Here is a 24,140-nt window from a genome sequence, read left to right as displayed (position 1 = left end):
AGCAGCTTGGCACAGGCTTCTAGGTCAGGGGCTTCAGCTCTCCTCAGAGGCAGCCCCAACCTCCCTCCAGAGAGTTCCGGAAGCACCAGCTTACCCATCAGCTCGAAAAGGAGTTTTAGGCCCCGAGGAAGGCCTGAGAGCAGCTTGCAAGCTCACCCCGGATTCTTGGGGGTCTGAGCAGTGCGGGGCAGCTGTCTGCTCGCTCTGACACTGTGCCACAGGGGGCAGGGCAACTCTGCTTAACCTCCAAACCACACATGGTCCCAGAGCTTACCAGGAGTGACCCCTGAGCACAGAGCCAGGCCCTGAGCACTTTCAGTGGCCAATAAAAGGGGGGTAGGGAGACACTATAAAAGGCTGCGGTACAGCATCACCTGCCAGAGCCCAAACCACGTGGACCTCAGGGCACCCCGGGGAGTTGTCCCACGTACACTCCCTGAGCACTCACACATTTGGCCCCAAAACCAAAAAACGAACAAGTGGTGAGACACCACAGTAACAAAACCATGAAGACAAGCAGGCACCTGCGCCAGGAAGTGCGACCCCTGGTGATGGAGCGTGAGCACTGCAGCGACCCCTTCCTTAACCTGGGCCTCAACCGAGCGGGAGCCTGTGGGCTCCTGTGCTCACACCACAACCAGGATGTGCAAACCTCGGCGAGCACCACGGCCAAGTGTGCAGGCAGCAGCCCAGCCGCCCCAACAGGACTGGGGAGGGAGGGGCCTCCCCAAGGAGATCCCAGCACCGGCATACTCCGACGGGCAGCGGGAAAGCTCCCATGTGGGATGGTCTGCACCCACCCATCCTCTCCAGCCACAAGCCCCTGCACCCCACCTGTCCTATCTACCCCCCCAGGCCCTGCAGCCCAACCAACCCGCACACCATAACCAGCTGCGGCACCCTACCCACGGCCTACAACCCACCCAGTCCTTAACCCCCGCGCCCTGCACCAAACCCTGCATCCCCAGCCCCTCTACCCCCAGCCCTACAGACCATCCAGCGCCCCCAGCACCCCCACCAGGTGCTGAACTGCGATTCCCAACCGTCTTCTCCGCCTGCTTTGTTAGCTCCAGCTCTATCAGGCTGTTGCCGCTTGCACGTTGTGTTGTCCCTGTCCCAGTGGTTATCCAGGCCTATGATAAGCCTCTGCCAACCCTGGCCCGCCCTGGCCCTCAGAGGGGCTCCGCAGGTCTCTTGCATTTTCTGATTCTGCAGGAGCAGGAGGAAGACGACCCCACAATCGCCTGAGCAGGAAGTTGGAAAGTGCTGGTCGCTGTGTCACCTGGAGAAGCAGCTGTGAATACTTCTGTGCTCCTGGGCTGGGAGGAGGAAAAACCCCTTAAAGTCCAGCTCAGTTGCAAAATTACTTTTCTGGGAAGTGTGGTGAGGGGCTCTCAAGCAGTGCTTGGGGGGCCAGGAGTTGACCTGGACTGAGTCCTGGAGCCAACCTGGAGTGTTCTTCTGCATGCAGAGCTTGTGCTTCTGACCCCCAGGCCTCCCGGCTGACTCTAGGGCTGTGTCCATTCTCCCCACTGGGCCCCACTAGCCCTAACTATGGCCCAGTGAGCACACCGCCCCCCAAACCAGTCTGCCTTCCCAGCCTGAGCAGACAGGGTCACAGGCTCCGCTGTCAGCTGTTCCTCCTCCTGCTCGGGCCACTGGTTTGGACCTCTAGGGGAGTTAATGCTTCCTCTTCCACAGGGGCCCAAGCCAATGGCTATCACTTGGCTCTTGGTTGCTCTTGCTAAGACTGGACCATGGAGCAAGTTGGGCCCGATGTGGCCACGGTCTCCCTGCAGGGGTCTCCATACCCCCCCTCCAGGGTGGCCTCTATCCCAGTGGCTCTTAGCTCGACCAGGCAGGGTGTGGGGACCCTGCACCCCCACCAGAACTCAGCTGAGAGCTCACGATGCCGTTTCCAGACGCCCTTCGGACAGAGAGCAGCAGAATACACTTCGGGGTGGACCAGGCCCGCCTCCCAGCCCACAGCAAACGGCCAGCTACCACCTCTGTCCCCAAGCTCGGCAGCTACTTCCTCCTGAATCCCCACTGGGGGCCAGGCCCTGCTTCCTGGGGGAGCGTGAAGGAGGCAGGCCCAGCACTTACAAAAAGGACTTTTATTAAATGAAGAAAAATCTGTTTGGTGGGTCAGCTATGAAAGAGATTTACAAAACTTTACATGGGGGCCCCAAGGAAGTGAGGCTCCCCCGGGGCAGCCCTTTGGGTGACTCCTGGGGGAGTGGCCGGTGCCTGACGGTGACTCGGGTCCTCCGGCACTGGGCGCCTCGCTGTCTTCCCTGTCCTGGGCGCAGCGCCCAGAACCTTGCTTGCTGGTCTGCACCGTCGCCCGACCCCCCAGAGGCGTGGCTGTGGAGCACCGAGTCAGTGGTGGGAAGCGCTGCGCCGCTCACATGAGGTCGCTGAGCTCTGCCTCCAGAGCAGCTGCCATCTCGTCCGCCTCCGAACTGCTACCCTCTTCATCCTCGTCCTCACAGCTCGACTCCCCGCTCGACCCGCTGGCTGCCTCGGCCTCCATCAGCTTCCTCTTGTGGCCTCTGTGGGGGAAGGCCATGCAGCAGGTGTCAGGATCTCTGTCTGTCTCGGGCGCTCCCTGGGACTGTTCCCGAAAGGGGAGGGCAGGGCTCGCGCTGGGTGTGGAACTACCAAGGGAGAAGCGAAGGGGTGCCTGACTGTGGGGCTGCGCGGGAACGTGTCTGCCGACTCCTGATATACACAGGAGATGGCGGCTGTGGGGACTGACCACCCACAGTGCCGCACATTAGCTGGGTGCTTCCTGCTCACCCATCTGCAATGTCCATGGGAACTGCAGGAAGTCGGGGTGCCTGGAGGTCAAGGGAGCTGTGAGGGAAGCCCTCGAAGTGAGGGAAACTGTGACGGAACCCCGCAAGTTGAGGGGAAGTGTGAGAGGAACCCTGCAAGGTGAGGAGAGCTGTGAGGGGAGCCCCTGAGGTGATGGAGCTGTGAGAACCCCACGAGGTGAGGGGAGCTACAAGGGGAGCTCCCAAGGTGAGGGGAAGTGTGATGTGAGGGGAGCTGTGAGGGGAATCCCGAGGCGAAGGGAGTTGTGAGGAGAGCCCCTGAGGTGAGGGATGCTGTGAGGGGAGCCCCCGAGGTGAGATGTAGTGAGGGAGGACAGGCCCGTGGGGTGAGGGCACATCCCGCCGCAGGCCAGGCAGCAGAAAGGTAGCCAAGGGGCCCCAGAACAGCACACAGGGGACCTGCCCTCACCTGGGCCCACGTCCATCTGCTATGTTCTTGTCACAGGATGTGGCACACAGCACAGGGTGTCCCCTGGGGGCCCCTGTGACTGGGGGCTCCCTGTGCTCAGGGCTCCGCTCGGGCTCCTCCTCCGGCCTCCTCTTCTCGCTGTCGCTGTCATCACTGCCTTCTCCCAGGATGTCGTCCACCTGAGGGAAGGCCAGAGTCAGTCCTCTACCTGCCCCCAGATAAGCCTGTTCTGGGAAACCTGGTCTTTCCCAGTACCCCACCTTGCGCAGGGGCCCGGAAGTGAGCCACACTGATGGTGCTAACCACTGTTCAGTGCACCTGGTCGGGCTGGTGCAGCAGACCAGGAAACTGACCCACCCAGCTGATGCCTGAACACGGAGGCAGACAGGAAGGTAGGAGAAGCAGGCACTCAGTCACAGCTGGGTGCTAGGGTGTCCAGCTGGATTTCATTTGGAGAAGTGAGGATGAGCTAGAACGTGAAGTAAGGCTGCCCAGTTCCCACCTGGAGTGACCAGAACCCATGGACTGTCAGGACCTGCACGAATCCTCCAAATGTGCAGGCTCAGGCCGGAAAGCCTCGACCTAGGGGTGAAGGGGAGGACGGCAGTCTCCCCCAGCCCCTCTTCACGCAGGCCTGGCACCTCTGTGGAGGCGGCAGCCAGGTCTTGCTGAGTGTGGGGAGCTGAGTGATGGCTCATCATCCATTCTGATGAGCCGACCTATCAGAACCTTGGAAGTCTGCCCTGAAAATACTTCTCTTAATTTTGCAACAGGTTTCAAGAATAACAAGAACTTTAAGAGTTTTTAAGACCCGAGAGATGATACGCTGCTTGCCTTGCAAATGCTAGCCCAGGTTTGATCCCCGGCACCACATACAGTCCCCTGAGCCCATCAGGACTGCCCCAGTAAGTATTATAAGCAGAGAAGCCCCGAGGAACAGGGTGTCCACAGGGACCCTAAGTGGCACCAGGGCAGACATCACGAAAGGGAGATCAGACTGCCACGAGGGCTCTGCTACAGCCTCAGAAACCCACCTGGCTCAGCAAACCCTCAGGCCCTCTCAGGGATACGTCCCCGACTAGACCGCCACTGACAGGCACAGAAGTGCCTTCTCTGCAGGTTCTGTTCTGAGTTAACCGTGCATGGACAATGTCCAGTGGGCACCACAGCAGGCCCAGGGAAGTCCTGTGGAGGAAGTGTCCTTCCCAGTGCTGACAGGACTTGGGAGGCCCTGGGGATGTGCACTGACAAGAGCGCAAAGGGCCAGGGACATCACCTGGGCAGTGGTGGGTACTCGGTGGCGGCTGTCACGTTGGAAATGGAGGGACAGTCCCTGCACTCTCCCAGCCATGACACGGGGGCACTCTGAGGGTCAGCACAGAACACCTGCTGGTTAGAGCAAATGTCTTAAGCGAAATCTTGTCACCTGAGCAGGTATTTCTGAGACCATGAAACTTCAGTGGTTAGAGAATCTTTTTTTTTTTCTTTTTGGGTCACACCCAGCGATGAACAGAGGTTACTCCTGGCTCTGCACTCAGGAATTACTCCTGGTGGTGCTCGGGGACCCTATGGGATGTCGGGGATCAAACCCGGGTTGGCCACTTGCAAGGCAAACGCCCTCCCCGCTGCGCTATCTCTCTGGCCCCTAAAGAGAATCTTATACTATAGACCAAGAGGGAAATGTGGGAACAAATCTGAGCCCCTGGAACTGTGCGATCGCAGCACAAACATGTGACGCTGTCCCCAAAGACAGGGATGCACAGTCTACTGAGAAGCCACTCCCTGGCCCCCCGCACCCCAACCTCCCGGTCACAGTGGAGTCCGGGGCCGGAGACGCAGAAGCCAGTCTCAGACGGGGCGGGAATGTGCCACTGTGGCTTCCCCACACTCTCTTGCTATGGTGTGCGGCCTTGAGAGGCAGCTCCCGCTGTGAGCACACACAACCCTGCCCTGAACCTCTTCTCTTCCATCTCCCAGCCGGGCCCTGGCTTCTGCACTGGCTCACGGCCTGCAGGTCTAGAGTCTGGTGTCTTGGTTCCTGGAGCAGTGCAGGGGGTGAGGACGAGGGTCCTGACACGCCCCCCGTCACTGCAGGCAGCTATGCCCGCATGGCCCCATCTGTCTGTCCGGGCAGCAAGCAAAGACCGGAGACTCTCCAGAAAGGGGTTTTCTCCTGGAAGCCAGATGGGAGATGCAGGACTGAGGCTCCGGGGCCTGGATTCACCTCGGGGTTGAAAGTGAGGAAAGGGAGAGAGGAAATGCTGATGTGGCTGGAACATGATCTGGTCGGGACAGGATGCACATAGCCCCGTGGGTGGAAAGAAGGAATTCCTACTGCACACTGCACATCTCTCCTCAAGGACATCTCACAGGATGGAGAAGAAAGGGGCGCAACTGGGGGAGAAGGGAGAGAAAAGGGAGCGGAGCCCCGTGCACCTGGGAACAGGGCTGGCGGGTTGTACCTGCACAAGCAGGCGTGTGGTGCACAGGTGGCGGCTTCTTCACGCGTGCACAGCTGAGGAAGACTACTGCAGGACAACCACCGTGTGCGTGCAGCACACACCCTCTTGTCACACTGGCGTCTTCTCGGTGCTGTCTCTGCTCCACAGCCCTCGTCTACACCCACTGGCTCCCCGGCAATGAGCCTGACCCACACTCCCAGCATCCATGAGAGCAGTCTGGGGAGTGTGCTGGACACCGTGGCACAACCACGGCTGCCGGCAAGCGCCATCCCTGGATCAGAAGCTCCTCTCCTGTTCCTCCAGTGCTACAGCCGGACCCGAGTCAGTGTCCGCTGGCTCACCACAGAACCAGGACCCAACTGACCAAGACCCCAGGCAGGCAGAGAGGGGGTGAGAGCTCTGGGAGCCTGAATGCCCAGTCTCTCATCAGTGACAAGAGAAGTCTAGTGGTCAGTGTGGCCAGGTGCCCGCGGGGGTCTCAGGCCCCTCACAGTGCCTATGTGCAGCCTGGATACCGCTCCCGGGGGGCCCCAGAGTACTCACTTCTTTGTCCATACTTTCTAAGTCCTCCTTACACAGCGTGTACAGCGGCAGCGTCTCCGACAGGCTGGGCTGTCGTTTCCTCCTGGAAGGGCCTGGCTGTGGTCCATCCTGGTTTTCTGGTAGCTCTTCACCAAACATCTGCTGCTGAGGTGGCTGAACAACTCTGAAATGAATTTCATAGCCCTGTCTGAAGAAGGCTGCGCAACCTGCCTTTCAGCCCAGAATCAGACTTCTGACTACCGGCAAGTGACGGAGATGTGAAGTAGGGGATGCGTGGACTTGGCTCACGTCTGGTGGCTCACGACCAGAGGCACCGGGGCAGGGGACAGTGCCGGGGAGCCCAGGACAGTGACTTTCCACAGCCGAGTGAGCCCCTACGTGAAATTCAGTAGCCATTTCTGTCCTGTCCAGGCTGTGAGGAGGCAGGAGCTGGGGCCATGGCTGTCCTGTCTGAGGGACACTTGCACCAGGGGCGGTTGACATGGGAACACAGCGAGAGATAACAGAGGCGCAGCCGGCTCAGCCAGTTCCGGTGTCTTTGGCCCCCAGCTGTGGCTCATGCCAGGCAGGTGTGTTCCATGCCAGAGCACTGGACAGACTCACCGCCAGTGACCGTGAAAGTGACCGTGTTCTGAAAAGCATCTCCATGTTCTGAAAAACAGCGGACTTGGTCCACGTGCAAATTAAAAAGCAGCAACTGTGTAAGGCTGACCACTGGTGGGCAATGGTGAGACACTTCCAGAATGTCGCATCACAGGCTGCCCACTTACTGTCCCCTCTAGTACGCGAGGTTTGCACTGTGGGCCTGGGAACACCACTGGAAGGGGCTGTGACATGTTCCTGTCTCCCTCAGGACAGCCCGCAAGGGAAGTGTGGACATCACAATACAGGAGGGAGGCAGCGGCCCTGGGTCCCGACGTTCCTGAAGGTGACAAGCCCAGGAGCCGGGAGGTGCCCTAAGCTGTGGCCTGCAGGAGCCCCAGGGACATGGTGACAGGGCTAGGGGGAAAGGCCTGGGAGAGCCTCTGGGAAGGAGGTACCCTCGGGCGGGAGCACGGGGCCATGAGCACAGCACGGCGGTGTGTGCGTCTCGGCCCTGGACCCCGAGGCCAGATGAGCTTCCCGACAGCAGCCAGCGTGCGAGGAGGGGAGCGGAGCCGGGCGCAGGGGGCTGGAGCTGTGCTCTCAGGCGCTCGGCCACGGGCCCCACATCAACCACGACCCCAGAGCCTGCCACAACGGGGACCCCATGGCACACGTGTCCAGCAATGGCCATCCTGCCAGTGAAGAGGCTCGGACAGCCAGCAGGAGACAAGATGACACAGGCCGGGAGGCAGGTGGGCAGCCCAGGCCACGGGAAGGTGAGACCCCTCCCCCCATCATGGGGCCTCGACACCCACAAGACTCACAGAGTCACAGCCCTGTTTGTGAGGCCCAGACGGGGAGAGCCCTGGGGCCTCTCCCAGGTGACCGGCGAGCCCGTCCACGGGACCCTGAGCGGCGTGTGGAAGGACAGTGCCGTGAGTGCCGGGAGCTCCCACTCCCGCAGAGTTCTCAGCTCGGAACTGGCAGGAGTACTGGTGGTTGCCGGGCGGGGCAGGCGGGGGGGGGGGGGGCGCTGCCTGGACAGAGCTGGCTGGAGACCAAGCCGCGTCTCCCCCAGATGCTCCCTGGCAGCGGGGGCTGGGGAGAGCCCACAGGATCTGGACTTCTGACACCTGTGCGGAGTCTGTAATTATCTCGGAACAGAGCCTTTAATTACAAACCAAGTTCACAACTACCCGGCCTGCGGAACGCTGGAGCCACCTCATGGGGCCGGGCCAGGCCCTCCTGCTGTGCCCCTGCACACCGGCTGCCGTGGACGAGGCCCATCTGTTGCGCCTCACTAAGCAGAGCCTCACTCAGCGGCACTCCCGGAGAGCCCAAGCACAAGCCGGTCCCGGCTGGCTCATACGGCTGCTGGGCGAGGAGCGACGATGGCGAAGGCTGGCAGCCCTGGGCGCCACCAGAGGGGAAGCCCGCGGGCAGGGAGCCAGAGCAGTGGGCACCCACGCGAGGGACGGGAGCCCGACGGGCTGGGCTGGTCGGGCGACTCCAAGCTCAGCTGCCCTGGTCCTCGTCAACCACCCGTAAGCTGGCCTCGGCCACGCCTGGGGCGAAGTGGACAGGATAAACAAGCTTGGGGACGGCCTATGTGGCCAGGGTGACAGAGCAACGGCCACAGCCTTCACCTCAGCTGCGTCTGACCACGTCCCGAGTGTGACCCTGAACCCAGCCCCTGGCACAGCGGCCTCGCCTGCCCTCTGCACCCGCGGGTCCCGATGCTCCCAACACCAGCCAGCACAGGACACTTTTTGGGTGGAGGGCCCCGCAGACCCCGCACCCAGCACCGTCCCTTCGTCCCCCTCACAGCCCAGCACGCCATGCCTCCGTCGGCCCAGTTACGCCCTGCCAGCCCCTGCTTCCAGATCAACACCCCAAGATCCTGCCCTTGAGTAGCGGGCCCACTGGGACGGGCAGAGCACAGGGGGCAGAGGGGCGGCGGCTGCTGCTTCCGGGAGGTGCCGTCCCAATGGCCCCGTCTGCATCCCCAGGAAGGCTGCCTCACACACAGCCCTGCCACTCACCTCCATCACCTCGGCACACCCCAGCACCACACAGAGCCGGGCCCGCCGGACGCAGAGCACAGCACGCGCCAAGTAACAAGCCTCCCGCCCCTCCCTGGGCGACGGTGTGGGGCAGGAAGGGGGACTCGGTCACTAATGACGCTGCTGCCTCTGGCAGTGATGCAGCCCAACACCCACCCTGCTCTTAACTCCCTCGGCCACGCAGGCCCACACCAGCTGCTCCCTCACCCAGCCCCGTCCCCGTCCTGCTCACAACTTTCCAGCTTCCTGGGAGGCACAGGGGCCCACCAACACCCATCCCCGGCCAGGGGAACCCCAAGGCATCTCTCCTGACACCTGCGGACCTTCTTCCTGCCCCCTCGCCGCACAGGCCGCTGCGGAGACCCTCTTGTGGCCTCTCAGCTTCAGGGGCCCGGGTCCCAGAGGGCCACACCAATGTGACTGTGGAAATGGTTATGCCGGGTGAGCCGTGCAAACACAAGGTGTGGGAGACCAGCTTCCACCCCAGCACCAAGCACAAGACACTGTCCTAGGTGTGCTCTGGCCACAGGACACACCGGCCCCTCACAGGCAACAGTCCTACTCGCGACAACGTCAGTGGTGCCCACGTACAGACGAGCCACAGGCAGCAGACAGCATTACCCAACACAAAGACACATTTCCTCTTTCTGCTTTAGTGACGTCCGGGGGTCATGCGCTGGCTGCGGTGCTGAGTCGGGGCTCGGCCCCTTGCCAGGAGGCCCCCACGTGCCTCTGGGAAGGTGCCGGGAACGGAGCTCAGTCTCCAGTTCCGTAAAGGTCCCTGCTGCCGGCACCCTCACAGCCTCGTCTTTGGTCTTCAGAGTTCTCTAGCCCCTGGGTGGGGGACGGGGTGTCTGCCAAGCTGGGCCCGTCCTGGAGATGCTTTTTTTGGGGGGTCACACCTGGCAATGCTCAGGGGTTACTCCTGGCTCTGCACCCAGGAATTACTCCTGGCTGTGCCATATGCCATATGGGGACCATATGGGATGCTGGGAGTTGAACCCGGGTCAGCCATGTACAAGGCAAACGCCCCCCGGGAGAAGATTCAAATGCTGCCATCGCCACCCTCCCTCACACTCTGCACGCGCCACCCGTCGGCCGTGCAGCTGCTCCTGCTGTCTCCCAGACTTTGGGCTCTTTCTAGTTCTAGAATCACCCGGTTCCCTCCACAGGTGAGCAGTCCCTGTGCGTCCATCTGCTGCCCACGTGCACTTGCTCCTCCATTCCCAGGTGCTCCAGGCCTCGGGCCCTGTACCCCCGGGTCTCCTGCTGGCTGGTGGCACATCTGCCCCATCTCAGTCCGCAAATCCCCGACGCCCTCGCTCCAAAGCACATCCCCACCTGCTCCTGACCGCCCCTCCGCCAGGGGAGGGCTGCCCAGCTGCTGTGCCCACCTACACCTGCTGGGCAGCGGTGGCCGTCCACAAGACACAGCAAGCCGAGCTAAGTCACCCTTTGTCCCCACACCTTCGCCGGGTCCCGAGAGGTGCTCACACCTGGAGGACACGCCCACTGGACCTGGGGCCCAACTGTCCCCGGCCAGACACTGACCACAGCTCGCCCCATCAGACGACCTTCCCGTCTGTGAAGCCCGCTGTGGTGCCTCCGGGACTAGCTGGCAGGGACGCTGCGAGGGTGCCCGGTGGCAGGAAGGCCCAGGACGGCCCAGGACGGTCACAGCAAGTGGACAGGCCGGCAGGCCCTTCACAGCGCTTTTTGACTGTGAGAAGTGGGTGAGGCCGCAGCGGGTGCCGGGCACCAGGAAGGGCGATCCCAAGCCAAGCCGCGGCGGCTGTGAGAGGGGAAAGAAACGGGAGCGAGCGAGTGAGGCAACAGCACCTCCCTCCTGGCCCCGCACACACCGGCCTCCGGAGGGTCCAGTGTGGCCGTGGGTCGCTGCACACCACTGTCCCGGTGCTTAGAGCCTCTGTCGGCAGCAGGGCAGAGGTCACCAGGGATGCTGGGCACACGGGACAAGAAGGCCGCCTGGGTGACACGCCCACGCCCGAACTCAAGGGAATGAACCGTCCTCAAAGCCACTCAGGGCTGAGACAGCATGCGTGTGTGTGTGTGTGTGTGTGTGTGTGCGTGCGCGTGCGCGTGCGCATGTGTGTTGTGGGGATGGAGGTGAGGTCAGCGTGAGGGCACACACCAGCTTTACACACCCCCTGTGAGGGCACACACTGGCCCCGCATGACCCCCAGGCCAGCTGAGCACAGCGGGGAGCACCCCACCTCCTAAGCCAGCCCCCGGAAGCTCAGACCCTGGATTTAAGGGACACTGGTCTCAGTGGCCGCCGGGCTGTGCTTCCCGGCCAGCTCTGCTCCCACCCGGCACACCACACGCCAGCTGGCCCTGCCCACCGAAGCCCCTGCCACCTGCAGTGACAGCCCGCGCTGCAGCTGAGCCCGCGCGGGACCAGGCCTGGGGAAGGGGCCCGGGACAGCACAGAGACACAGGCTGGGGCCTGCGGACAGCCGGACCCATGCGGATCCCAGCCCTGGGCCGGCAGCTCCGGCACGCACCTGAAGGACGAGTGTTCTCCGTGGACGGGCAAGGAGGCAGGGGGCCCCGGGCCCGCAGCCCCCTTCCGGATGAGTTTGCCTGTGTTGGCGTCATAGATGCGGAGCTCGGGGCCAGGCTGCACCCGGGGGTGGACGGGGGTCGGGTGGAACAAGGCGGGGGGCAGCACGCCCTGCCTGTCGGGGAAGGCTGCAGGGCTGTCCTCCCTGGGGGCGAGAGGGGGTGGTGAGAAGCCCCAGGACCCAGGACGGGCCCTCCCAGGCGCAGGCCCCTCGCGCCCCGTCCCTCACCGTGGCGCCCGGCCGTAGTCCTCCCTAAGGGGGAAGAGCTGCTCCTCCACGCGGTCCCAGCGCTCCAGGCAGCTCCACAGCCAGTCGGGGTTGACGACGTGCAGCTGCCCGCACTCCTGCGCCTGCCGCACCTTCTCCGTGCCTGCGGGGACCACGGGCAGCCCGGCCTGAGGACACCGCCCAGGATCCCCGGGACGGCCACGGCAGCGGGCACTGTGCGGCTCAGAGCCACCAGGAGGGCCCCCCGGGCACAAGCCTGGCCAGGCCCCACCTGCAGAACCCAGGGCGAGTCCCAAGCACCTACCAGCCCGGGCGGCCACCAGGTGAGTGGGCCTGTCGGGGTCGTCGGGGTCCAGCACCAGCTGCGTGAGGATCCTGGCGCCCAGGGCCGAGGCGTGGTAGTGCTCCCGGGTCTTCTCGATGGGGAAGTTGGTGGGGTGCAGCCCGCTGAAGAGGATGGCCACATCAGCCAGCACTTTGCTCTTGAGTTCGGGGACGATCTTCCGTATGTCCGGGGCTTCCGGGAGGTCTCCCTGGAGGAAGCGGTCGTACTTGGCATAGTAGTCGGAGTGCACTCGGGCCAGGATCTCCTCGAGGTAGACCAGGTGGTCATCGGCGTCTGTGTCCTCCTCCTCCTCCTCCTCCTCCACGCTCTGGTCCAGGGACTCGCCCACTGTGATGCCCGACTGCTCGCTGTTCTGAGACTCGGTCTCGGCCTCCTTCCTGTCGGCACCGCCCCCACCCAGCCCGCACAGCCCGTCCCGCTCGCCCTCCTCCAGCACGTCTGCCGCGTCGCCACAGTGGTTGGGCCCCGCCAGCCTCCCCGTGCCCCGCGCGGCCTTGGGTCTCCGGCGGCTCCTGGGCTCCCCGCTCTCGCCCTCGGAGGCGGAGGACGAGCGGCCCTCAGACTCGCTGCTGCTCGCGCTGTCGCTGGAGAGGTCGAAGTGCAGGTCGCTGCCTGCCGGGCCCTGAGCGGGCCGCTCTTCCGCCAGCGTCCGCGCGGGTGGCTGGGGGCACGCAGGAGGGCCCCTGTCGGCACGAGGGCTGGGCCGGGGGCCCCTCTCCTCCGTTTGAGCAGGGGCGGGCCAGTCCCTCGGGGGTCTCCCAAGGCCGTTACTCTGCTCCACCCCAGAAACGTGCTCAGAGTCTCTGCTGGACGAGACGTGCTCTGGGGCTTCGGTGCCCTTGGGAGAATGATTCACTGAAGGCGACACAGGGAGAGCGGCGTCACTGCTGGCACTCGGGCAGCCTCCGAGCAAGCACAGCCCCGGCCCCGACACGAGGCTCCAGCGCCTCAGGGCCGCACGCCGTCCCCCTGCTCAGGACGCCCCTGGGCCCGTCCCCTGCCCGAGACCTCTGACGCTGTGTGACCATGGCACCTCTCAGGACTCCTCAGCCACCTCCCACCCGGGGCCGGGGGGTGTCCCGGGGCCCGTCCCGGCAGCACAGCTGGGGGCCGAGTCCAGGTGCCTCCCCGCCTCACTCAACTGAACGTCGGCCGGCCTGTGCTGAGCACCCCCACGGACCACACAGCGCTGGGACAGGAGCAACCCCCCCCACAGGACAGCGCCCCACAGCTGCCCGCCGCTGTACCACCCACCTCTCCTGCGGGCAGGGGGCTCCCGGGGGGCGGGGGGCGCGTGGATGTCGCCCGTGCCCTGGAAGTACACGTATTTCTTCACCGTTATCAGGTTGGGGGCGAACTTCCAGACGTCTTCCCGGTCGTCAATGATGCACACCATGGAGTCTCCGCACGGGAAGAGGTTTCTGGAGGCGGAGCGGCAGGGCCATCAGTCACAGCCCAAGACTCCCCGGAACGTCAGCCGACACGGGGAGGCCCCGGGGGCAGAGGACCCGCCCCAGCACTCTGGGGACCAGAGTGAGCCGACAGGCTGTCCTAAGGAAACGTCACACCCGGGGAAGGAAGCCAAGGACAGCGTGGGACCACTGCCAAGAGCCCCCAGCTGAGGGGCAGAGACCGATGGGACCAGACCCCCGTTTCCCTCGGCACCCACGGGCTGCTCTCGCGGCCGACACCGTCACTCCACTCCCGGGGTGAGCAGAGATGCTTAGACTGGGTGTGCCCGTCCCGGGCATTCCCCGCTCAGAAGCCTGGCACATGTGTCCCTCCGGCAGTCGGGAAGCCCCCCGGCCAAAGGCTGCCTGAACAGCCCAGGACACGGCACTGGCCCGGGCTGAGCCTGCGTTCTCAGGTCTGCCTGCACAGGCGGGCAGAGAGCTGAACTAACACTTGCGGAAACCGTCGACAGCGAGGAGACGACAGCAGACGGGGGAGGCTGATGCCCCCACCTCCCCGGCCTCCTGCAGGCCCTGTCCCTGGCACACCCCCCACCTCCTCTGAGCCACACAAGGCCGGTTTCTGAAGCAGATGCTCAGTTCCCACCCGTGTGGACAGCCTCAGCCTAAACTCTGGATGGTACAGGGAAGGCCGGGAGCCACCAAAGGCCACTGTGCCCCGGAGATGGGGCATGCCCGCCAGGACACGCCTCAGACCCCACGTCTCCGGTTCCTTCCCCGAGCAGACCCGCAGGAAAGCGTGCTCCATACCCCAGGGCTCAGGGGGAGGCCGGGGGCGGGGGGAACACAGCTGTGGCGACCCGGGACTTTGCCGCTTCCTTAGGGATAATGGCGGAAATCTGAGTGGCCCTAACACCCCGGCATCTCAAAGCTCTGGGGCTCCCGCCCAGGAGGGTCTGAGGCTTATCACCACCCAGAGCCCCAAGGTCAGAAGTCACGGCACCACAGGGCACACACAGAACATACCTGAGGTTGCCTGTCTTAGAGAACGGATCGATACATTCATCCCTTGACAAGATCCGATGAGAAAAAAGCTTCTTCTCGGGATCTAAAAAGCCTGTGGGAAGGAAACCACAGAGCTGAGTGCCTGCACCCCTGGAGAGAGAGACCTGTGCTGCCACTGAACGTGGCACCCGCTGGCCCAGGTGCCCAGGCCCGCTTACCACGCAGCTGCCCTGGCCCACCGGCACCTGTCTGCACCCCACCGCAGGGGAGCTGAGAGCAGGCTGGGCACTCGTGCTGGGCGGCCCAGTCAGCCCACGGCTCCAGAGCCGCTCCCCAAACACCCTCCACAAACCTGTCCCGGGTGGCAGGCCCAAGCTCAGCAGAAGAGTGATGGTGGGCACAGCCCCAGGGGCACCGTCTGTGATGGTGCAGGCACAGCCCCGGGGGCACCGTCTGTGATGGCAGGCACAGGGCACCATCTGTGATGGCGGGCACAGCCCCGGGGGCACCGTCTGTGATGGCGGGCACAGCCCCGGGGGCACCGTCTGTGATGGCAGGCACAGGGCACCATCTGTGATGGCGGGCACAGCCCCGTGAGCCCCACCTGCGATCGTGTGCGCGTACAGCCTGCTGCCGAAGGTGAAGACGTGCAGCTCGTACAGCCTGGCGATCTTCTCCAAGAACTCCTTGCAGTGTGGCCGCAAGCGGGTATGCAGCATCGGCTCGCCACGGCCCAGCTGGAAGTGGAAGATGCCCTGAGGGAGAGAGGCCGCGAGCACTGCTCACACCGGCGCCCTTCAGGCCACCAGCGCCAGCATCCCACCTCCCGAGGGAAGGACACACAGCTGCGCCTCCCTCGGCACGGACAGCCTTGCACACCGCGTGTGCATGAGCGCAGCCCTTCCATGGCTGTAGACAGTGACTCCCGGGGCCGGCCTGGGTAACTGCCCATGACAAGCACAGAAACCAGGGTAACCCAGAGTCTACCTACAGCAGCAGGGAGCAACCACCAGTTAACAACAACGGCAACTAACCACGACAACCACAACACCCAGGGCCAGGGAACTAGCCGTGACAAACACAGTGACCAAACAGCTACAGTGACTACCACAACCGGGCAACTGCCCGGGATAACCGTCACAACATTCATGGCGGCCGGGGGACCACGTCGGGGCCACCTACGGCCACTACGCGTATCCAGAAAGTCGGTCCTCTTAAACCTGTTTCTTTCTGATTTTCTGTCAGAACATCTCAAGTAGCAACAAAGAAAAGCAAACAAGCTCGGCAAAACCCGACACCCAGCTCCGCTGCTCTGCAGTGAGCACCCCTGGAGGAGGACTCGAGCCCAGGCTCAGGCACCCTGCCACGGCAGTGCCCCCTCAGGACTGGTGGGCACAGCACTGCCCCGTGGCACCCAATGGCCAAGAGGGCTGAGCTCCGGCTCACCAGGATTCGCGGGAACACGCCACCTCAGCGGCCCGGCTCCGGCCGAGCTCAGAGCCAGGCTGCCCAGCTCCCACCCAGGCCCGCCTGTCTCCCGGCCCCTCACATGAGGCCAGCCCGGCCGCTCGCTCTAGCCAGGCCCTGAGCCCCGGGGTCATGCCGTGCCAGCGCAGGCTCTAGCGGCACCCAGGCCAGGGAGCCTGGAGCCACTCAGAAGCCAGGGGCCGGAGGGGCAGGAGGGCACGTGCGGAGAGAGGCCACCCACCTTGCTGGACATGTGCTGGCCGTGCTGCTCTGTGGTGTGGATCAGGGTCTGGTCCAGGTCCACCATGAGCACCAGCTTCCGGTTCCGGTGCAGCCGCTGCTGATCCTCCCTCCCGAGCTGCTCTGCTTGCTGCAGGGGAAGGGGCGGGACGGTCAGCAGGCCCAGCGCGTCCCGACCGTGAGGCCACGTGGACCTCCTCCTGGGAGGGCCCAGGTGTGTGGCACTGGCACCGAGGCTTCTGGGCGGCGGCCGTCCCCCGTCATGGACACGGGTCCAGAGGGGGGAGAAGGGAGGCACTGGCCCCGGAGGCCCCCGCCCCGCCCGGAAGCCCCTCTCCATGGAGGCCCAGCCAGCTTGCCCAGGGCCTAAGGGGTCCCGCAGCTCACACCGGGGCAGGAGGACCCAGGAGAACCAAGACTCCGGAACATCCACGTGTGGACTCACCTCCGAGCTCACCATCAGCTCGGGGACGCTGTGCACCATGGACACGGTGGCCGTGGACAGAGGCACCTGCTGCTTCCCGTTCTTGCTCTGCAGCCTGTGGGTGTAACAGGTGGGCATGGGGGGCAGGCTGCAGTTGGGGGGGGGGGGGGGAGGGAGCCCTGACCCAAGCAGGCGGTCTGCTGCGGACACTCACTGCGTCAGGTCCTGGCCACACTCCGCGCACAAGCCCTTCATGACCACCGGGTGGCTGCATTCTTCTAGCCGCAGCAGGACCGCTCTGCAAGGCGGACACGGCCAGTGAGGGGGGCCGGGACAGCCCCCGGGACAGCCCCCGGGCAGCACGGCGGGCTGGACTGCAGCCACGAGGCGCCGCTGTGACGGAGGGAACTGCTTCCTGCACCTGGGCAGGTGCGCAGTGTGGGAGATGGCCCCGAGTGGCCACCCGCGGTGGGGGAGGGATCAGGCACCCCGAGCCCGGTGAGCAGCGCCGTCCCTACACAGGGACTTCACCAGACTGCCCCAAAGCCCCACGCACGAGGAAACTCCTCAGCTCAGCCCTGGCCGGGGCACAGGGGCCAAGGCCACGCGGGAGGCTGCAGCCAGCCTTTAGGTGCCGGCTAACGACGCTGACACTCTCGCGGAACCCAACCCACGACATCCCGGACCTCGACCCGAGAGCGCGCAGGAACTCAGCACACGGGTACCTGCCGACAGACGCCAGAATTAACTGCACTGCAAGTGCGCGGCTCTGTCAACAGGCGACTTTCGGGCGCCGCCCACCACGCGGAGTGGGAGGAAGAGGCCCAGGAGGCGGGAGAGGGCAGGCGCGGGCGGGAGGGGGAAGGGGCGCGGTGCACAGCTGGGGGGGCAGGCCCCTCACCCCCCACCCCGGCTGGCGACGGGGGCTGGGTGCGCCTCCACCTCTCGCAGGACCCCGCAGCAGGAAACCCAGGGGCTCCCCAGCCCGCGGGCCCACGCCCCCCTCTACACCCCACTGGCCGGGGCAGTCTAGTTCCCCGGGCGCACCGGACCCGGGTCCTGACGCTCGGGCGGTGGCCGGGGGCTCCACGGCCATCCCCGACAGGGGGACGGGGGAGGGGGCAGGGCGACGGCAGGGCCCCCGCGGGTGACCACGCGGCCCGGGACCGGTCTGGGGCAGCGTCGAGGACGGGGGGTCGCACCCGGCACCGCGCGGCCCGCCGGACCCCCCGCCGCGCCGCCGCACTCACCCCGGCGCCAGCAGCTGGCCCGGCTGCGCGCACAGCTCCCGCACCACGCCGGCGCGCTCCGACCTCAGCCTGCGCTCGGCGGCCGCGCGGCCCGGCCCGAGCCCGGAGGGCGGCGCGGAGGCGGCGGCCTCGCACACGGCCAGCACCGAGCCGATGCGCACGGCCGCGCCCGCCGCCACCCGCCACTCGCTCAGGCGCAGCGGCCCGGGGCCCGGGCAGCGCACCTCGGCCACGGCCGCCCTCGCGGCGCCCGGCGCCTCCATGGGCCGCGTCAGGGCCCGGCGCCCATGGGCGCGACTCCGCTCCGCACCGGCTTCACCCGCCGCAGCGGCCGCGCGCACTTCCGGGGCGCGTGACGTCACCTGCGCGCCGCCCGCTGCCCGCCGGCGCCGCGGGGAGCTCGCCCGGGCGGGTCGCGGCGGCCGGGGGCGTGGGGGGCGGGGCCAGCGCCGGGGGCCCCCGCGACCCCCCGCCGGGGCCCCGCAGGGCGCGCGTGGCGTGGGGACTACGAGTCCCGGCATGCAGCGCGCGAGACCGGCGGGCACCGCGCGTCCCGGCGTGCCCCGCGACGGCTCCCGGCAGGCGGCGCGGATCCCGGAAGCTGGGCCGGTCGTCTTCCCGCGGCCCGTCACGTGCTGGCATCGTTGCCGGAACTACCAGTCCCGGCATGCCCCGCGACGGCTCCCGGCAGGCGGCGCGGACTCCGGAAGCTGAGCTGGTCGCCTTCTCGCTGCCAGAACTACGAGTCCCGGCATGCCTCGCGACGGCTCCCGGAAGGCGGCGCGGACCCCGGAAGCTGGGCCGGCCGCCTTCCCGCGGCCCGTCACGTGCCGGCATCATTGCCGAAACTACCAGTCCCGGCGTGCCCTGCGGTCCGTCACGTGGCCTGCCCCGCCCCCGCCGGCGGCTCCGCGCGCGGTGCTCCAGCTGGCGGGATCCGGGACCCTGCGGGACCGGGGCTCAGGTCGACGTCTGGGCCCCTCCCACCCTGCCCAGCGGCGCTGCCCCCCGCCCGAGGGAGCCGGGCAGGACCTGAGCGGGGCACGTTTCCGGGACACGCCGAGCCGGGCCCGTCGGCCTCGGGCCCTGGAGCCGGGGCGCCGGGCCCAGAAGTAGCGGCGGCGGCGGGACGCGGGGCGTCTGGGCCCGTTTCGTGGCTGACCCCCAAGCACAGGAGCGCTGTGACTGTCGCGGCGACTCAGTGACGCGTGAGCTAAGCGTGTACAGCGGCCGGGCGACGCATTGCCCAGCGGGCACGGCGTTTGCCTGGCGCGCGGCGGCCCGGGTTCGACCCCCGTCCCTCTCGGGGGACCCGCCCGCGCGGCAGAGCCTGGCAAGCCCAGCAGTCACGAGTCTCGCAGTGGGGACGTTGCTGGGCCCGCTGGAGCAAATCGACAGTGCATGTAATATATAAGGTGATTTTAGAAGAAAAAGAGCGGGCTTCTCCGAAAAGAGTGTGACGAAAAACGGGAAAGACAGGACATAGCACACCCATTTGTTTTGGATAGAGATAAATATTATGAAGAAATAATTTAGTGGCTATACACCATCAAAATACAAAATTTAGGTGAAATGAACAAATTCACAGAAAAACATTAATAAGTCAACAAACAGAAAATAGAGTACATCTGGTAATAGACATATTACTGTCCAATTAGATGGAAAATGTGAGTAGACCTACAAGTTGATAGATCAAATTAGTAATTTTAAAACTTTTCTGTAGAGAAATTTCAAGTCCAAATAGCTTCACTGGTAGATCTAGTAAACACCAATCTTTTACAGATTACTTGAGAACGTAGACTAGGAAGAAAGGCTTCCCAAATTTTCACTGTCCTGACTCCAAATCCAAAGACACTCCAAGGAATGAAAATTAAAGGCTGAAAAAGCCCTCCTGTAAGGTGTCGGCAAACTGAGCAGCAAGTTTGCAATCAAGCGAACTTTGAGGAATGAGACAATCCATAAGCCAAGTCAAGTGACCTACTTTGTTAGCGTAAATCACAAGGTGGACGTAACCCTTAGTCACTGCACGGGCAGAATTAGAAAAACGTCCAATAGCCTTTTGTCCAGGCAGAGATTGGAAGGCTGAACACTGGCTTTGCACATGAAGGGTGGGGGGGGGGGATTCAGAATCACATGGTCCCCTGAGCTGCCACAGGGTGGGGCCCTAAACCCAAAGCCCAAGGCAAAAACCTTTTACATCTTTGAAGTAATAAACAATCCAACCTGGGGGGCTGGAGCAATAGCACAGCTGGTAGGGCATTTGCCTTGCACGCGGTCGACCCGGGTTCGATTCCCAGCATCCCATAAGGTCCCCTGAGCACGGCCAGGAGTGATTCCTGGGTGCATGAGCCAGGAGTAAACCCTGTGCATCGCCAGGTGTGACCCAAAAAAGCAAAAAAAAAACCAATCCAACCTGGAAGGACAGGCTTTCACTTCAATGTGAAAAATAGCAGAGGGGCAGAAACATAGTAAAGAAGGAAAGACTCTTGCCTTGCATGTGGCCAACCTGGATTTGATCCCCGGCATCCCCTACGGCCCCAGGAGTGATTCCTGAGCTCAGAGCCAGGAGTAACCTCTGAGCATTGCCAGGTGTGGTTCCAAAACAAAAAATTAACATTCACATAACCCCTTAGTTCACCTCAGAGTGTTGCAAATGGAAAATTTTCCTGTAAGCACCAAGCACAGGACTGGGATGTCAACAGTTGCCACTTTGTTTAACACTGTACAAAAGTCAGTTGAAATAAAAGGTCCATAGGTTGGAGAGATAGTCCAGCAGGCAGGGCACTCGCCTTGCATGTGTTCACGTCAGGTTCAATCCCCATCACTATATATGTACCACTGAGTGCCACCAGGAGTAAACCCTGAGCACAGCTGGATATACCGAAAATAAAGGAGATAAAAATTCAAATGTTAAGGAAGAACAAACATACATACAGCCTAACTAATATATTAATTCTATGTAACCCACAAAGTTACTAGAAATGACCACATCTAGCAAGATGCCCAACAAGGTCAATATACAAAAATCAATTGTATTTCTCTGTCTTCACAACAGATAAACCAAAAGAAAGGTGAGCAAATAATTACATTTATAATAACATCAAAAAGAATAAAATAGGAAATTTAATGAAAGAACTTCAAGAGGAAACCCCTGAACAGCAGCGGGGATGGTTCCTAGCCGGGCGCCTGTGCTAGAGAGGTGACCCTTCTAGTGAGCTGGAGAGGGTGGCCTAAGACGCCTGTACTCCCTGCTTGATCTGCACACTCAGCAGAATTCGTTCCAAAATCCCAACTGGCCTCTTGGTAGAAATTCATAAGGTGAGCCTGAAGTTCATGAAACAGAGCCCTAGATAGCCAAAACAATGCTCAGACAGGTTTTTTTTTAATTTTATTGACTCACCATGAGATAGCTACAGGCTTTCATGTTGGGTTACAATCTCACAATGATCAAACACCTATCCCTCCACCAGTGCACATTCCTCACCACCAATATCCCAGGTACACCCCCCTTTCCCACCCTCCCCCTGCCTCCATGGCAGACAATATTCCCCATACTCTCTCTCTACTTTTGAGCATTATGGCTTGCAGCACAGACACTGAGAGGTCATCATGTTTGGTCCATTATCTACTTTCGGCATGCATCTCCCATCCCAACTGGTTCCTCCAGCCATCATTTTCTTAGTGATCCCTTCTCTATTCCATCTGCCTTCTCCCCTCTGCTCATGAAGCAGTCTTCCAGCTATGGGGCAATCCCCCTGGCCCTTGTATCTACTGTCCTTGGGTGTCAGCCTCATGTGATGTTATTCCATACTCCACAAATGAGTGCAGTCCTTCTATGTCTGTCCCTCTCTTTCTGACTCATTCCACTTAGCATGATACTCTCCATGTCTATCCATTTATAAGCAAATTTCATGACTTCATCTCTCCTAACAGCTGCATAGTATTCCATTGTGTAGATGTACCAAAGATAGTTTTTGAAAGATTCCCACTTCCCTCCAGAGCTACAGTAACCAAGACAGCCTGGGACCAACATAAAGCACACATATAATGAGGTAGAATCTCCAGAAATATTCCCTCAACGTAGGGTCAACTGATTTTCAACAGAAGTAGAGAAAATTCATTGCAGGGAAAGGAAAGTCGGCAAACAGTGCTGGGGAAACCGGACTCTCACGGTGATGCGGGAGAGTAGGAAGACCTCACCGTGTGCTGCGGGTAGAGCTTTCACTGACGAGATGGCAAAGGCAGAAATACCAGGGAAAATCGGGCTGGGGTGTGGCTGAGGGGCAGAGCGCGGGAGCCAGCAGGCTCAGGAACAGATTTTGGTGTGGGTTGAGACCCGCTCTGCAGGCTGAGCTGGCCACCACAGCCTGCTGCCCCCAGCCCGTCCAATCATAGCCTCTCTTCCTCTTGCCCAACAGGGTGTGTGAGAGATGCCACGATCAGTTCCCCTGGCTGTGGGGTCACCACTGCTTGACCTTGCCTCCAGGTGCCGTCCAGCTGGCTCAGGGGACCCTTGTCATTGTTCCCTCTCAGGTGTCGTGCAGCTCGCAGGGCCTTTGACCTGTCTTCCAGCCACTATCATCCCTGTACCTGTCTGGGTTCCGGGGTGTGGGGTGGCACCGTTCTCCATGCCGGGATGTCTGGGTTTTGTGAGGGCATCCTTCGGATGTCTGTGGAGATTCCTGTCAGTTTCCTGGCATCTGTCAAGCAGGGGCCTGCAGAGCTGCTAGCGGAGTGCAGATGGGCTGATGGGCGCTGGGACTTGTTCCCGAGCCATCTGGCTGAGGGAAGGGGCCACACCGAAGGAAGTCACAGGAGCTCCAGCTGATTTGCTTGTGTCTGCAATCTTTCAGAGAGAAACGTTCACGTTGTCTCAGGAAACCATCTCCCTGTGCAGATTCCAGCGCAATTCACGTGCAAATCACCTCTTTCACTTTGCTTCTTCCCACCAAACCCTCCTCCAGAGCCCGGCAGCGTGGCCCTGTCAGCTGACGACCCACGTGGGGAGACCTCGTGTGACAGAAAGAGCCCTTTCGGAAAGTTCTATCCTCTGTGCACTTTACCTCAAGTGCCTTGGATCTTTCAGTCGCCCGTGGCAGTGCCAGGTGCTTCTGAGTGCTTGGAATTCAAATACTCTAAATAAAGGGCTTTGTAGTGGATTGGGGGTCATTTGTAGGGTGATGTAGGGCCTTTCCAATGCTGTTCGCTTTCAGGCCTGTTTAGATCTATGCTGGCCCACAGGGTGTGAAGGGGCGCCCCTGGTTTGGGGGTTCCTCTGAAGACCCTTTCACGTCCACAAAGACAGGAGGGTCAGGCTGCCATCTCCATGGGCACACACTGGGTCTGGGTGGAGGATCAGCTGACAAGCAGTGCTGGCAGGTGTGAGTCGGTTCCCCTCACACACGTGGCCCGAGTTCTATGACTCTTCCGAGCCCGACTTGTGCTGTGTAAGCCCATTCCCCGTGCTTCTTGGTGCTCTGTGCGCGACTGTTCCCTGAGCTTCATCTGCACGATGTCCGTTGTCAGTATGTGACAACAGAATTCACCTTGACGCTGCTCTTTGTTGGCCCCGTGTCTGCTCCGGGCTCACCGTTCATCGTGCCTCGTGTCTGCTCCGGGCTCACCGTTCATCGTGCCTCAGGGTTCTTTGTGCCGGCTCCTGGCGCTCTGTCCTGCTTCTGGCTTCAGCGCTTGTGCCCCGGGCTCTGTCACTTTCTTTCAAGGCCCTTTCCTTCCCTGCTGGGGGTCTTGTCAGGACCAGCACAAAGTGTGTTGTGCTGGGTCCTGACAAGGACCTCTCCCAAGGGTGCTCCTGGGCTTGGCTGGTTTCTGGAACACACACACACACACACACACACACACACACACACACACACACACATGCATATGTTTTGGGGACACACCCGACTGCTCAGCTTGGTGCTCTGGCTCAGGGATCATTCCTGGCAGGCTTGGTGGGCATATGTGGTGCCGGGAATCGAGCGCAGGTGGGCTGCCTACCTGGTGTATATTGCTCCAGCCCCAGCTTGTCACTGCTTCCCCCCGATTTGGGGAATATACTCCAGCTGGTTGTGGGAGTTAAGACCAGTTATTTCCTTTCTGCTGGCGGGGCTCAGGAGAGATGCAGGAGATGCTGTTTCTGGCAGTGCCGTGGGGGGCGCCACCATGGCCCGGGAGTGTGGGCCTCACTGCCTGCTCCTCCTGCTGGCCAAGCACTTCCTTGTGCCCGGGGTGCCTGGGTTGGGGGTGGCCTAGTAGAGACCCCCTTCTACAAGGCTGCT

At 62.5% G+C, this 24,140-nt stretch overlaps 1 protein-coding gene across 1 annotated transcript; it reads right to left on the bottom strand.

The window, feature by feature from the left end:
- Positions 1-2,102: 2,102 nt before the first annotated feature.
- On the bottom strand, positions 2,103-18,183 carry CTDP1 (CTD phosphatase subunit 1). The gene is made up of 13 exons (XM_055127972.1): positions 17,860-18,183; positions 16,824-16,907; positions 16,631-16,724; positions 16,187-16,315; positions 15,083-15,233; positions 14,500-14,590; positions 13,316-13,482; positions 12,020-12,916; positions 11,716-11,857; positions 11,428-11,631; positions 6,255-6,417; positions 3,250-3,428; positions 2,103-2,555 (listed from the first exon to the last, which is right to left on the bottom strand). The coding sequence occupies exons 1-13, from the start codon at positions 18,120-18,122 to the stop codon at positions 2,408-2,410; spliced, it is 2,712 nt and encodes a 903-aa protein (XP_054983947.1). The 5' UTR covers positions 18,123-18,183; the 3' UTR covers positions 2,103-2,407.
- Positions 18,184-24,140: the final 5,957 nt, after the last annotated feature.

This window comes from Sorex araneus, chromosome 2, assembly GCF_027595985.1.
Source record: "Sorex araneus isolate mSorAra2 chromosome 2, mSorAra2.pri, whole genome shotgun sequence".
Classification (NCBI taxonomy): Eukaryota; Metazoa; Chordata; class Mammalia; order Eulipotyphla; family Soricidae; genus Sorex; species Sorex araneus.
This window is presented reverse-complemented; position numbering and strand designations above follow the sequence as displayed.